The 16060-nt window shown below is 42.9% G+C and overlaps 1 protein-coding gene across 2 annotated transcripts in view; it reads right to left on the bottom strand.

The window, feature by feature from the left end:
* Positions 1 to 267: 267 nt before the first annotated feature.
* ssbp4 (single stranded DNA binding protein 4) overlaps positions 268 to 16060 on the bottom strand; it is an 89071-nt gene continuing 73278 nt past the window's right edge. Inside the window, exons 6-17 of one of the 2 annotated variants that reach the window (XM_026160143.1) lie at positions 12238 to 12321; positions 9693 to 9819; positions 9488 to 9555; positions 8233 to 8297; positions 6870 to 6915; positions 6733 to 6768; positions 6543 to 6597; positions 5232 to 5302; positions 4932 to 5010; positions 4561 to 4589; positions 4373 to 4474; positions 268 to 3001 (exon numbers count right to left, since the gene is read on the bottom strand). In XM_026160143.1, coding sequence (XP_026015928.1) covers positions 2918 to 3001; positions 4373 to 4474; positions 4561 to 4589; positions 4932 to 5010; positions 5232 to 5302; positions 6543 to 6597; positions 6733 to 6768; positions 6870 to 6915; positions 8233 to 8297; positions 9488 to 9555; positions 9693 to 9819; positions 12238 to 12321 — 846 coding nt within the window. In that variant the 3' untranslated portion in view covers positions 268 to 2917. Of the gene's footprint in view, positions 3172 to 4372; positions 4475 to 4560; positions 4590 to 4931; positions 5011 to 5231; positions 5303 to 6542; positions 6598 to 6732; positions 6769 to 6869; positions 6916 to 8232; positions 8298 to 9487; positions 9556 to 9692; positions 9820 to 12237; positions 12322 to 16060 lie in introns of both variants that reach the window. The other variant, XM_026160144.1, reaches the window with a different exon arrangement.

Genomic DNA, 16060 nt, shown 5'->3' with positions numbered 1-16060 from the left:
GAATTTGGTATGACCACCTATATTCTTCAACACAGCCTGGATTCTCTTGAATGAATCATCTGTAGTCAATGTCAAAAGAAAAACGTAGAAAATTCTTCAGAAAGCCCGCAGGACTATTGCTCAAGCGCAATTTCAAAATATGATAAAAGCCCAGCTCGTTGGAAGCAAAATATGAAGAAACGAGGGATGACTCAAGAGCGATTGCCCGAGACTATATGGAAGATGAGTTAAATGAGCGCTAAGAGGGAGAGAGAGTCAAACAACAAGGAAAAATCAAATGACATTTATTATTGATGCATTGTTTCTTTTTTGATAAGCAAATTATCTGTTTTTCTTTCAGTCTAAAGAAACTTTACAATATAAAGAAACATACAAAGAACATCTTTATTACCTACACAAGACGCCTAAGTCCCTAAGACAAGATTCTGAACTATCCTACCATGAAATACAAAGCAAACCCAAGAGACAGACTGCTTCATATTGAATACTGCCGTGTCATCAGAAAGGACCGTGAACGGTACAGGAGAATCGTTAAACGCCCTTACCCCAATTCCCCACCCCTCCCCGTCTCAATACAACCCCTCCGCCCGACCAGCAAATCTTCCTAATGGTACAGTATTATACATCACAATAGAAGTACAGAGATGGCCGACGATCGATATACACAGAGGACTGAGAGAGGATCAGTGAGAGAGCTTCAAACTATACAACGCTATTACAGGAGCGAATAGCAAAGGACACAGTTTTCCCCATAAGTATTACATTTTGATCTTCTTAATTTAAAATGAGGTTTCCTTAAGTATTTTTTCCTTTTTAAAAGTTTCTTAAATTGATAAAAATCCTTCATATTAAAAACTGCAATATGAGGTCACATGTTTTTTTTTGTGAGAAGATGCCCTTTTTTGTCATTTTTCTGGAAAAACTATTCACACGATTTTTCAAAACCAAAACAGAGGAGTGGAGGGCAGAGCGAGGACGCGGCGGCTCTTTGCTCCTCTCTGTCCCGTCCTCCCCGCCACGCACGCCTTTAGCGTATGGTCTGCATTAAGCGTGTCAATGTATTCTATACATTTAGCCATGTTTACTGTATTCTAGAAATTTAGCCACATGAGCCAAATAGTCAGTGCATCCTTTCACTATGAAAAACATGGACAGATCTATTTATAATTTACTTTCAGCTGTATTCATTGGTAGTGACTGACATATCAAAACATGTCAATGATATCAAAATGCATTATACAGTATTTACAAAAAGGGAAATCAAAGGGTGAGGGGTGTGGAAGGAGGGGGGAGGGGTGCGGGAGGCGTGTGTCACTACATAGGAGGAACACTGGACTGAGTGATTTCCAGGCCACCGACGGCCAGACCCTGGAGATGTCCCTGTTTAACGCTGTGTACAAACTGTTCACATTGATATCAGGAAATTGAGAAGTACATCACCACCACCCATAGAGGCAACGCTGGTTGCTCAGTTGTCGTTGGTTTGAAAACAGCTGCGAAGCAACTGAAAGAAACAGTTCACCCTCTGAACCGGTGACCGCGAGCGTTCATCAGAAACAAATTAAATAGCGTACTGTGTGACATTGACGTTTCTGTGTGCAGATTCTATGGGCTTTATTTTTTTTAATCAATTTCATACATTTGAAATTAAAAACAAAATGGAAACTTATTGATTGCAAGTAATCCTCTTCTTTAGATGGTTTACGATCAACTCCCATCATCAGCGCTCCCACGGGTCCATTATCCCGCACATGTGGGACTCACTGATGGGAACTCCACAGAGGCAGGTATTTAACGCACAGTTAAGAAGGTGGACCCAGCAGGATTTGTGATTTCAACCCAAACGAGTGTCTCCCACATTTGCTTCCAGCCCAAAAGGAGTTGCTGGATGGACCAGAATGAATCCTGGGAGGAGAAAAGGGGCCACTTGGAGTCCATAAAAACAGTGAAATCAAACAAAGCAAGAGGATGAAGGGTAGGGAAACACGTTCCAGGAGTCACAGACGACTTGTAAATAACAAATAATTAAAACAAAAGATAGAAAAGAAAACACAGTACAAGCTAAATATGTTACATTTACAGAAAAGACCCAATCCGTAGAGGAGACGAGTGGATTCACAAAATTTCTGAATTAAAAATGGCAGCTGACAATCACGTCAGGGTGTCATCGGAGCCATTTTCTACCAGCAAAAGAGCAGGAAGCTAGGAGAAGGGTTACTTTTTAAGACAGTACAGTTAGACGTGTGATCGTCAGGTGCATCTACAGACACACTGTACCTGAAAACACAACTCTGTTACCCAGATACTCTTCCCGTGAAGTTTGGGGAACACATTTAGGAGACAAACATTAAAGGAGGTTTGTGACGCGAGGCTGACGGCGGCAGAAACGAGACAAACAACAAATCAAATCACGTAAACAGAAAATCATTGTGCATTTTTCGAGCGTGTGCTTATTCTGTCACCGTCGCTGCTGCTGCTGAGAGAAAATGTGCCCTTTACAGGAAATCATAACTACATTAGTCAAACGATATCAATTATGAAAATTAGAACAATAATATCAGCAACAACAAAAAATACAAACACTGAATGAAAACCGTTCTCGCCCCAAAATGACATCATCAGTTCATCTTTTTTAACCAATCCTGTCACAGGAGCAGAGCTTTTGAAATGAGGGCTCTCGGCCCCGGGTCGGAGGACTGCTGCGCGCCCTCGTCAGTTTTAATCAGCTTGATGTGAGAACAGGGTGACGGCGGGGCGGAGCTGAATGCGAAGGGGCGTCTCGTTTGGGCCTGGATGTCACCCACTAGGGCAGGTTTCGGATGCGAGAAAGACACGCTAGGGGCAGGTTCGCGGTCTCACGGCGCTCGGACCCTCGACGGGGCGAAGACGAGATCCTTCCTGCTACTCGGAGGCCTTTTCATGTTCTTACACCCAGTTTGGAGGTGTTGGTGGGATGGGGGGCCTTGAGGCGAATCCTGCTTTCCAGGGGAATCCCCAGGGGCTGTGTGGCACAGCACACCATCCACGAATAGGAGGAAGAGGAGGAGGGTAATGCAAGACGCATCAGGGTGGACGGGAAAGGGAGGTTGAGATAAAGGGAGATGAAAAAGTAAAATAAAATAAAAGATTAAAAAAAAAAAATCACACACTCATCGTCATGTTGGGTGAATACTGTAAAGAGAGAGAAAAAGAGAGCAAGAGAGAAAAGATAAGCTAATACTATATTTAACTTGTTCCACTATCCAGTTTAATATAAAAGCAGTTCAGCTACTTAAACTAAATGCCATGTCAAATCCACCAGCCTTCAGCAGCAAACAGTACACAAAGCTCCTTTTAGTTTATTCTGTATGTCAGTAAACTCAGCAAGCAGAGCGAAGCCCAGCCCAGAGAGAAAATGTGAGGGAATTTCAGATCACAGTGACGGTACAGTCTGACATTAATCACGCTACGGCAATCGCTCCATGCACCAGAGAAGGCATGATGTGTGTTATTGTCCATGCTTGTGTGTGTGCATGCTGTGTTTCTGCGAGAGAGTCGGACAAAGCTGGGAACATGGGGCGTGACACGAAGGACTGTGCAGGGGGCAGATTTCCAAACCGTGGAGACTTTTGTGTGCAAAACAACACGGTGTTAATTTAGCTCTTATCATCGTAAAGCAAGGCAGCACTACAAGGTTTCCTGACAGCTAACTCATAAGTTCACAGGAGACTGTGATTAACATGCACGGATCAGTAAAAATACAATAAAACTAATAAAACTAACAAACACCAGCAGCAGGATATGGATCATCTGTGGCATCTGAACACAGATTTGAACTGAGCAATGAGGAAATGAAAGGTTTTCATTGCTCTGTCTCTTAATGTTAACAAAAATAAGCCAAATAAGTCCAGTCTAAGCTACGTCTAAGCTTGTAGTAACACTGAGGCCCTCCATATTTAAAAATCACAGCTCTCAGCTCAGCCACATATCTGCACTGAGGTGAGATTTCACGCTGACAGAAGATTTTTGTGCCGTTACACTCTCCACCCTGAGTTTTCATAGTAAAACATCTTCAAAGCTCTCAGTCTGTTAACATAAGAATGTTCTGGAGCAAAAGGAGTAGTTTCACGTGACTGTCATGTCTTAATTTTGAAAAACGTCTCACTTCAGTCTGGTGGTAAATGAGTCCTGCCTGAGACGGCAGGGGACTTGCCAGCTTTCTAAAATGGATCACTTCAGACCTCCATCTATATTTGTCTTTAGAAAACCATCCCCCAGGTTGCCGTGGACAATTGGCAGCTACGATCATCTAACGTGGAGGGCGTGAGTGAGTCTCATGCCGGCGGGAATCTGTGTCAAACACTTTGAGGGTTTTTTTTTTTTTTTTACTCACACTTTCACTTTGGAATGGGTTTAAAAAGTTGCCTGCCATCTCGCCGTCATCCCGCGGAGTGCCGGGAGGATTGTTCATGCCTGCCATATTGTTGGGAGAATTCTACAAACGTGGACGAAACGCACCAATGAGAATAAAGAACTCATACAGACGGACAAAGAGAGATACGCAGGCATGGACAGTCTTACCTTTGGCAACCCATCCATGTCACCAGAGCCTGCATTAGAAAAGGAAAAAGAAAAACAGTGTCAGTGCAGGATATCCAGAGCTAGCAGAAATTGCTTGCACTTAAACAACTAATGGCTTTTAATTAAGCTATTTGTTACACATACAGATGAGCACTAACTCAGCTGGCTTCACCAATCATGTCTCATACATCAACAGGATCAATGGGCCTAACTCACTGCCCCACTAATCAATTTTCCCTTTGCTCAATACTGAGACAACACTTCCTTGATCTGCCATTAGAGGGCAGAGTCCACCTTCTAAAAGCTTTTGAGTGTCATAAGATTCAGTGTATGGGCTCATAGCTTACTGTACCGCATCTTTAGGTACGCACCTAGTGATCCATTCATATGATGCTGATCCATAGCACCCATTCCACCCATGGGCCCATCGGGACCTGGTCCCATTGGGAACTAAAACAAAAAACAGACACGTCGGTTATTTTTATTTCTATAGTCCAATATAATAGATCAAAAATTACCATCAGAGGGTTTTAAGACAAAACAGCTACAGCTAAATAAGGTACTGTCTCTCAGTATTTTTGCAGCTTGGGGAACACGACATGTTAGCTGACTGGTTTATAAAAAGGAAAATAAATAAATATATGAAAACTGAGCCAAACGTCGATACGTACATTAGGTCTATTACCACCAGGGCCGATGGGGTTCATCATTGTGTAGATGTTTTCGCTTGAATTTGTTGAATCTACGAACAGAAGAGCAGGTGGATGTTTAGGCTCTCTGTGCTTCACTCCTCCCAGACTGGGAAGCACTTACAGGTAAACTGCCTCTTTTTATATGCAAAATCCATGAAAAATTATTGAAAGAAGTTTTGGTCCTTGAGGTAAAGAATGGGGAAAACTGAAGACACATAGGCAGCAACAATTTTACCATTGGTGTAATAGTTTCTGCTACAGTACAGGACAAAGACCACCACCGAAGAAGAAATTGAAAAAACATCAGTTCCTCTTTCTGCCAGTCAATGCACTCGCTGCTCTCTGCAACGCACAGTCAAAGAAACCCATCTTATTCCTGTAACAAGAAGATTAGTTGTTATACGGACACCCTGGTAACTTGGCATCAACCAGTACACGCTGTGTCGCTCCTCGCGTGCGAGTCGGTCTGTTCTTAAAAGATTCAGAAGAGTGAGGTGACCTTGATCTGACATTGCAGGTAGAAATTTGTGAGCAGATAACTGAGAAAAGCACGAGAAAGATGAATGACGAGCTGAAAGACGAGGAGCAGAGATGGACAGAGCGCATGCACGGCACATGGGGTAGAGAAATCTTGCCCATTAGCGTTCCTGAATGCGGCTTTTGTTGTCGTGACTGGAGGAAGGGGGCTAATTCCAGAGTGAGGTGAGCACTTTTGTGTGTGTGTGACTGCAGTGGAATATGTTTTCCTTCTCAGTGTAGGTGCGAACAGGACTGCAAAGGGCTGCCGTGCAACATATCACAATAGCGGCGTGCATATAACACAAAAAGAAGCTTTTCACAGGCCATCAGAAACAGAACATCTACAGGACAACCGCCCGCAGCGTTTTGTTTGCAGTCAATCCTCCACAGAGACACCTTATTGATGGGTCAGACCTGAAAGGGATTAGTCAGTTGATTGTATGCCTCTGCTTCCACTCGAGTATTTTTCACTCTATGCCTTAAGTTAAAAAAAAAAAAAAGTGTGACAAAGGATTTTTCATGAACATCACATTTGAGAGTTCCAACAAAAGCACATTCAGTGCAATATATATTTTCTTCCATTTTTCAGTGTTTTACACTTAAAACTCCTCCTAAAGGCTCAATTCTTCACGTATTTAGAGCCCGATCTGTCTCCCAAAGAGAAATGTGTATCTGACGGAGAACACGTTTGATGTTTCTTAGACAAACCCTCCTTCAGTGAGCACTGGATCAAAGCAGAAACCAGAAGGGAAACTGAAATGTATAACTCACCTCCAGGGCTAGGCATGATGGGAGTTCCTGGTGGGCCGCCTCCCCCCGGAGGACCCTGAGGGGTGAGAGCAAGCGAGGGAGAGAAATGAGCACCGAGTGCATCTAGATGGCAGCGCGCCTGTTAGATATCACAGCGTGACAGGTAATTTATGGCCCGTGGTCGAACACGAGTTCGTGACGGGACACTTACCACATAGTTGCCTGGAGATGAAGATGAATAAGCTATCTGTGGGGAGGAGAGACCCGGGGTGAAACACAACATGAAGCACAGTTATTGTAAATGCACTCGGTCACGTGGACGTGAAGATGTGAGAGGGTGTGACTCACTGAGTTGGTGTTGGGGTTCGGCCACGGACCTCTTCCGCCAGGACCCCTGAAATGCAGAGAGGTACGAGGATAAAGGGGAGGTTTTATTATTTGTTATGTACGTGGACTCTAGAGATTATTGCAAAAGTAGAGTTCATCAGCTGACGTGCAGAAATGATCTAGAAACCTGCCTGTTCTGCTTTCTGGGAACTTTATTGAGGGACTTTTTTATTGGCGTGACGGTCAGTCACAGGACAAGCATTGAGACTCTGAAACAGAAGACGACTTGTTGTTTTTTTAGTGCCACGTTTACTCTTTGGGGTTGAAAGTTCATTGACTGTTTCTGTGCAGCCACACTAACGTGGATCACACCTTCCTGGAGAATTATCATCTCCAATCTGCCTTTTGTCGAAAGAAACTCTATGAAAGAAAAGGTGTCTGAGCTACATGTTTCTGCTCCACAAAATAATTCCACTTTTGCAAAGTTTCTATTTGGCATCGGTAAATACCACAGCACAGAGACTGTTCTTTCGAAGGTCACCAGCGATCTCCCAGTGGCTTCTGAGCAGGCATGTGCTCTTTATCTGGCACCGCTGGACTCGAGCGCAGCATTGGACACAATTGATCACAGTACTTTTTACAAACTCTGGTGCCTTGTGGGTGTCTGGCTCAGCTTTATAATGATTTTCACATTATCTCTCAAACAGGCTGCACCTATCAATAACTACTATGTCTCTTTATCCACACTCATAAAGCACGGTGTGGCTCGGGGCTCATTTGTAGCTGCAGTATGATTCTACATACGTCCCCCGTGTCACAGCATTCATGGTTACTGGATTTCTTTCCGTATTTTTACTGATGACACTCTGTTGTACTTCCCTCTTAGGCCCAGTGACTTTGAAGTGCAGAGCTCCTGCAGGACGTCTTAAAACTCACGTGCATGCGCATTATGAGGAAAATGCCCTGTAACCCTATACAGCACTATTTTATTTAATTCTTCTCATTTGAAATTTCTTTGCCGTATGCGTCGGTGCCTAGCCTGAGACCTATTGTGTCAGGGTCAGAGTAAAGCCAGGATACAAGGCCTCTGATGTCGGTGACATCTTTTAAGTCTGTGTTTATCGGAGAGCTTATCCTGACTTTCTACTTTTACCTTAAACCAGTGTAAGTCTTTATATCTCTTTTCAGTGTAAGTCTTTTTTCTGCCTGATGGTTCTGTGGGATGTTTCTTCTTCCCTCATCTGTCACCAAGCTGGTTTGAGAGGAAATTGGGGGGTTCTAATATATTAGTACTATTTTTGCCTGTTATTTAGATGATGTAAACATTATCATATAGAAGTATATACAGAATTTACAGCCATAAAAAGAAAAACAGTCTACTAACATGTTCATGCCGGGCATCCCTGGCCCCATGGAGTTTGGAGGAGGCCTCATCCCTCCGCCATAGTTCTGCACAAAGAGATGAACACACAGTCAGCACAGAGCCTCGCACCTGCTCTGTGTAAAGGTTTGAATCTTAATGAAGGTCAGCGACGATCATGTCTCCCACTAACTAGTGTTTAATTATGTGGATGTATGAGCTGTGTGTGGGCTGCGCGTGAAAGAGGACAGCTGTGTGTGGAAGAGCCTGCGCACTCTGCACATGTTGTGAGTCTCTGTATACAGTAAGTGTCTCTATGTGTGCGCGCCCTCCCGCGTGTTTGCGTGTATGTTTTCATCGCTGCCCAGTGGGCTGCTTTGGCTGGCGCTACACGTGTGTCTTTGGACACGTGTGTGTGTGTGTGTGTGTGTGTATGACTGAGTGAGTGAGTAGGGGGGCAGGCCAGAGAGCAGCTCCACTCAGAGGAAGAGTTTTGTTCAGCAGACGATTACACTTGTCGAGCAGATGCCACACCAGCTGCTGGTACGCTCACTGCCAAAGTCACCGAGCCAGGGTGGCACAGAGAGGGGACGAAGGGCACGGGGAGAGAGTGTGCGTGTGTGTGTGTGCGCGCGGTGGCTGGGTGCAGAATGAAGCAGCTGTCTTATAATGGTAATTCAAAAGGACGCTGCTGTTTAAGCATCTTATGTATTAGAAAAAACAACATTAACACAAATTAAAGTGATAAAAGGAAACCGACAGCACCGTCTTTGGCACCACTTTTAAAAAAATATGTGTTGGTGGTGGCTTGCTCATAGCACTCTAAGCATTCAGTCTCTGTCTCTCTAGGTGGGAGTCAGCAAGTAGGATTTAACATGTAGAACTGGCGTTAGCAGTGGGTGGGCTCTGGTCGCAGCCAAGATCGGCGTCAGAGCGCTTCTGACATTTAAAGGCAAAGTTAAGAGATTGGCGGAACCAAAATTCCTGCTCAGCAAAGGAGAAGGATTATCTGCATGCTGTTTATAGATTGCTGCTTTGACATTATAGCTGTTTTTTATGGAAGCCCCTAATGAAGGGCAACCAAACACAGAGTTTGCTCATAAACTAAAGACCAGGCACCAAACCTGGCTGTGTGGCAGCTGCTGAGTGGGAGTGCAGTGGGCTGGTGGAGCTGAAGGACACTATCCACTGTCGTGACTTGCTTTAGTAACGGGGCCCTTTGTGTTTCACTCTATATGACTAATTTGGTCGTTTGTGTAAAAGAACACTGGTGGTTTACCTGTGGGCCCATGCCTCCCATGCCTCGGGGGGGATTCATTCTCATTGGACCGCCCATGTTTGGATGTCCTGTGATAAAACAGAATGTTGGCATGGCAGCACCACTTGGATCAATAACAAATCAATACAGGAGGAAGAAAGAAGATTCTCATTTAGAAGCCAATATAAAGTTTCTCTTCAAAACAGCACACTATGGCTGTCAGTACCTTGAGGTCGGGTGGGGTCCAGGCTGTTTGGAAGGAGAGGCTGTGACCCGGGGATGCTCCCGGGAGGCTGATTTGGCATACGGAGGGAAGGCCTTGGGCCACCTGGGTACCGTGGAGACATGAATGGCTGCAGAAAGGACAAGCGAAGAAAAAAACAACAACTTTATTCCAGGTGATGGCAAACATAAGGCCTGGGGGCCAGAAGTGGTCAGTCAAAAACTCATATTCGGCCCGCCGGACAGCTTTGGAAAATGTGAAAGATGCCATACGTTTTGGAATTTTAACTGTATTTTCAGATATTTTGCAGCTTTTCCTTCTCCATGGCCACTCATACTAAACCAAAGTAAATAAACAATGAAATGGCAGTTTTTTTGCTTTCTACTATACAAATTCAGGATTCAGGATCTGGCCCAATTCAGAACAAAATGGGCTCTACGTGGCCCACAATATGAAATAATAATGATCAGAAGCCAAAACACTAACACACATGTACATTTCTTGACTGAGAGTCCTTCAAATATGTTTGTGCTAATGACAACACAAAGCTACGGTTATGCCCCAAAACACAAAGAAGCCACAGTGCAGTTAGTGCAGAATGTGGCTTCACTTTAATGAAATCAGCATCGAAAGAAAAGCAATTTAAAGGGACTGGCACGATTAGATATTAACATAATGTATCAAGTAAATAAAACAAACAAGGTAATCATAAGGATATTATGACAATATTTATTTATAGCAGGGCTTGTAAAACGACTGCAGCGGGAGTCATTAAACACACGACGGAAATTAAATTGAGATAAAACGATAGAAAGTGCTGCACATATTAAAAATACACAAAACATCACAGTACACATGTCTCAGCATGCCACCGTCATTACCAGCTTAGCGAACATCAGATTCTGCTTTTAAAACACTGCATCCATAAATCACAGTGTACGCTGCCTTTTGGTGCTTCTGATTGAGAACTAATAAACACAGATCTCTATAAAAAATTTAACTGATGTTATGATAATAATATCATTTCAACCAGCTTCTATTAGTCTCTCAAAATGTGTACAAATGTGCTCTCCGGAAGCAAGAATACTTCCATGTAAAATAGATTAGTCATATGTTTCCCCTCAGGTGAGAGCCAAACTGTTCTTGACAAGTGACACTTTGAAATGACATAAGGCACAAGATGATTAGCAAACCTGACTCTCTATAGCTGACCTTCTCATGTTTGAGGCTTTATCTTTGGATGTCAACAGGGGGAGCTATTGCGCTGAAGAACAATGTGCATGCTGTATTTTTGTTCTGTTTCCAAGTAAGGAGGGGCTTGTTGTTAAGTTTTGGAAAGTAAGACCTCAGGTGATAAATGCCATTAGGATAAAGGTAAAGGGGAAGTTAGGAAGATGGGGAAAAAAACACATGCAGGATAGAGATCTGGACCAGAAGAACAATACAAGGACAATAATGTTGCAGCGGGTGGGGGGGCATTAACATCACACGGCTGGATGAAAGCAGTAGTTCTATACCCCGTCTCTGTTTCTGTGCCATTCGGTGGTGGACATTTTACTACCGACCTCGCATACGCAGGCAGTCTAGCTACAAAGATTCTGCCTGGATTGCGTGATTCATACCAGAAACCTAAGACACGTTCACTATGTTTCAGCAGAGAGGGGACAAGACAAGGCTGGCCGGGACATGCATTACAGAGCCGGCGCACAACTAGTGAATAATGTAAAACACCAGAGACAGATGGTTTTCAGAATTACCTTTGAGAATACGTTGCTACAACTACAAATATCCACGCCCGGTGGACCACATTTCGATGTTAGACGATAAGAATTAATTCAAAAGTCAGTCCAACTATAAAAGTCAGTCCAACTATTTTAGTATCAAGAGGAAACGTGCAGATTTGAATGCTGATTGGGTAAGACTTGGGTGTTTTGGTCACGGAGCATGAGCCGCATGATGTTTGTATCATCATCTTATCACAGAGATAAGCACACACAACACAAATACAGCATGAGACTGCATTTAAATTATAATTATGTACTACATGTTTTGTGTGTCGCCGGGTGTGTGCGGTTGGAGCAAGTGGAAGATGAGTTATATAATAACAATTAGTCCTCGAAGTGAGAACCGACTCACTACCGTTTTCATTTGTACCCTCGTCACCTAAGTCGGCTTTCTCTTCGGCTCCTCTTCTCTCCTCCTTTGACCGTGTTGTGGTGGGTTTGTGCATGAAGAGCTGCACAATGTCAGGCTGTGCTGCAATATTAATGGTCTATTGATGGACTACGGGATGGTGAGTGCTGGGCTGAGGAAGAGAGGAGGCCCTCCAGATGCACCTCCGCTCTTTACAGCTGGGCCAACACAGCTAAATTATTCATCCAATCCACCATTGTGGATGCTGCCCGTCCTGCCTGTTAGCACAAGGGACCTGTGTGCGGTTTGTACACTTTTCACTGTTATTTGAGCGAGTGAGCGAGTGGAATCAAGGGTAGGCTCAAGAAGGAACCTACAAGCAAAGTGACAGACTGGATAAATGTTTGGTTCTTACCTGTCCATGAGGTCCCATCATGGGATTAGTGGGGTTATGTGGAGGAGGCTGCGTGTGAGGTGAAGGTTGAGATCCTGGGGGACCCTGGTGAAGAACAGATTTAAAGTTGTTTAAAAAACGAGCTTCAAGAATGTAATGAATGCAAATCTTTCTGGGGAAACATTATTAGCGCAATCAACCTTCAATAAATCACTTTTAATGTGAGTACTGCAGTTATAGGTTTGGTTTAGTTTTGCTTGGCCAGATTTTAGGAAATCTATCAGCGGCACTCCATCAGGGCAAGCAAGGCAAGCAGTGCTTGAACAGTGAAATCTAAAAGCAGAGATCAATCAAATCCTGAAACCAATCTCTCTTATTTTAAACAACTTTCTGTCTACAGCTTCTCATCTGTTTGCATCCATCTATCTACTTATCCAGGTTCAGGTCAGGAGTCTAAGCAGAGAAACTCACACTTCTGTCACTCTGGCTAACTCTTCCAGCTCATCTGAGGGGACACAGAGGCGTTCGCAGTCCATACGACACATAGACAATCTGCTGCTGACTCTGCTTTCACTGCTCTGAGATCAGTTTCAATCTGCCTGTTTGTTTAGCAACTAAACAAACCCTCTGTGATTTATCATCAGATTTATCATTTTCTCTTACTAACCACCGATACCAACAAGTGTAATTTAGAGGGGTTAGAGTGCAATGTGAAGAAGTTTAACAGGTAAGGCAGATTAGAATCTCTGAGAAATCATTTGTTTATACAGTTTATATAAAAAAAACAATCAACAATGGAGGCAATCACTAAGTGGTGATTACTCATGGCCCTCATTGCTCAAGCGTTTTAATTTAATATACTAAATGCAATATACTTAGCATATAGTATTTACAACATTTAAAATTCACCCAACCTTAAACACCTACAGCAATAACATTCACATCCATCATATGGATGTTATATTAACATCCATATAACATGTTCGGGAATGTTTTTCTGCACACTAAGTACTTTTACTTTTGATACTTTATTTACCATTGCCAATAATAGAGTTTGGTAATTGCTGACATTTTTTTAATAATATTTCTTCTTGCTTTCAATAAAGGAAAATTCCTTAGGAATTCGCGGGAACTCAGCGAATCCCAAAAAGTTTGATGACACTACAGACGTAAGTACAATATTTTAGAATACTTCAGGGTAGGTACAGCACGCAGAGAGGTGAAGATGTCTGGGAAGAGTGCTGCAAGATGCACAGGGCTGTCAGCATGTATATAAGAATAAAGATGGACAGGAGAAAAACTCGAAAAGGCTTTAATGTGGTCCAGTGGAAGAACATTTGTGTTTCTTCTTGAGTTTCTGGTCGCTGGTTGTCTCCCCGCTTGCCTTGCTGTAAAAGTCACTGCACACCACTGCGTTAAATATAACTGGAGCTTTAGTATTTTGGGGGGTGTGCTTGTATATTAAAAGGCTCTAATTTCAATAAACTCTCCTGAGTCTAAAAAATGATCAACTACACAAGCACAATTTATCACTCTACTTCAATGAGATAAGCGTGTTTTATGTAGCTGATGCTAATGCTGAAGTACAGGGAAATACTTTATTTCCCGGTATGTAACATTCAGTTCAAACAGCTCTCCTGGACATTATTACGGGAAATCAGAAACACATCAGTATGGAAAATAAGTAAGGAAAATAAGTATGGCATAATATCTGAAAAACACGATACTGACAGGAGACAAAGTAGTAAATGATCTGAAAGAGATGACCAAAGTTCTACTGGGACTCTAATTCTGCCTCACTTCACTTCATTGTGCACAAAGCAATCCTTTGTTAACATGCTGCTCGTATACAATGGCAAAGGCCCCTTTATCTCTTTCATCAGAGGTCAAAATGAGAAAATTAAAAATTAAAATTCACTGTAAATATGTAGAATGTCTTCACAACCATCATATTTAATCTGTTACACCAACAAAGAATGCTTCTAATAAGATCTGTCACTGACATTTTCAAAGGGCTGCATTGACTTCCATGCACAGGAATTGTTAATTGCCAGGATGGGGTCAGATCAATTCACGAAGTGGCCTGTAATCAGCATTCAATTACAGCACTGCTGCCAAAGGATAATTCAGGGTATTTTCAAACGTGGTATTATTTTTCTAAATTCTGCCGTGATGACACTTGATCCGGTTTGCCAGAGTTAAAACCGTCCAAAACAGAATCAAGGGCCAAAGCAAGCTTAATTCTGGAGCTCACTTCCACTCTCCAAAGAAGTGCCAAATATTTAAACCCAATCAAACATCATTATGGCAATGAAATAGAAGAATAAATCCCCCTCTGAAAATAACTGAAATTATTCTGTCATTTAAATCAACATTGAACTGAAGACTCAATCACTGCTATGTGAATTACAGTTTCAGTTTATATTATTAGAGAAAATGAGCTGAAACCACTCATAAGTTAATCTCTCACAGCAAACACCTCTACGTTAAAGTAACGCCGTATCACGGGACTAACGTCAACTCTGACCTCCGCGTCTCGTACTACAGCAGCATCATCTGACTCTGGCAGCAGTCACACCGCTAGAAACCTGTTACTAGCATCAATGTGGAGAAACGGGACCACCCACCGCCAGACCAGACTTATCTGCTAGTCTGCCAGAGCTTCTGTCAAGCACTTGGCTATCAAATAACATTACAGGTGTGTGTGTGTGTGTGTGTGTGTGTGTGTGTGTGTGTGTGTGTGTGTGAGCATGTGTGCAAGATGAGTGGCGGTGAGTGCAAATATAAGATCTCCCTCTTTCTTCACAGGTGATAGCAGGATCTTGTCTCAGGTGCTAAGTGTGTGCTGGCTTTGATATACCTGCAGGTACAGTATGAGCACTGAAAGCGGGCTGCAGGTACAGTATGAGCACTGAAAGCGGGCTGCCGGGGGGAGGAGGGGGGGTTTACTTTAACAGGTGTGTCTTTAACATCATTTTAAAGGTAAAGGATTATGGGAGTGCCCTTGACACTCGCTGGTTGACAGTATTAGTGCAGTTTACTCAAATAGACACCAACACAGTTATTGGCTACACCACTGTACACTAGATTACACTTCTCCTAATAAAAGGGCCAATTTTAAATATTAAATGTATAAAAATCTAAAATAAACATAACTTTATGCAAATATTCTGCACGCTTGCCTAAAGTGGACCTATTATACTAATATATTTTATAACTACAGTACAGTGGTTGTTAGCGCTTATAGCAAAAAGATTTGAATCCACTGGCAGGGTGGGGCTTTCCTGTTGACATGCTTAGACTATTCCAGCTTCCTCCCATGGTCCAAAGACACACACAATACACTAATTGGTTATTCTAAATTGTAGGTATGAATGTGAGCGTGCTTCAGATTGCTCTAAGTGCTCAGTTTCAGACTGTTCTTTTCTACTCCTGGCTTTGTGTGATGTCCCTGAGCAGGGATATCACAGCTCTGGCTGTATGCACAGAAGCTCCTCCCAGTGCTGTTCAAATAGTTTTGCTTGCAAGAGGCAGCCAATCAGAAAGACATAGAATTTGTAGAATAAGTTTGGCATACATACGTTTGCACGACATTGTGATACTACTGCTCTCTCGCGAATAGCTGCAATTTTTAATTTTAATTATCAGAGCAAAATCATCAATCATCATATCTGCTGATGATGTTTCAGTTGACTGACTTTCAGCTAAACACACACAGCTGTTAGACAAGCGTGCCTCTTCACTCATGTGCATCGCTTTCCATGTAAGAGGCAGCTGCACATGTACCTGCTTCTCTTTTGCATCGGAGCTAGAGAGAAGCAGGTACATCCACCCTCCGGCTCTA

Source organism: Astatotilapia calliptera, chromosome 23 (assembly GCF_900246225.1).
Source record: "Astatotilapia calliptera chromosome 23, fAstCal1.2, whole genome shotgun sequence".
Lineage (NCBI taxonomy): Eukaryota > Metazoa > Chordata > Actinopteri > Cichliformes > Cichlidae > Astatotilapia > Astatotilapia calliptera.
This window is presented reverse-complemented; position numbering and strand designations above follow the sequence as displayed.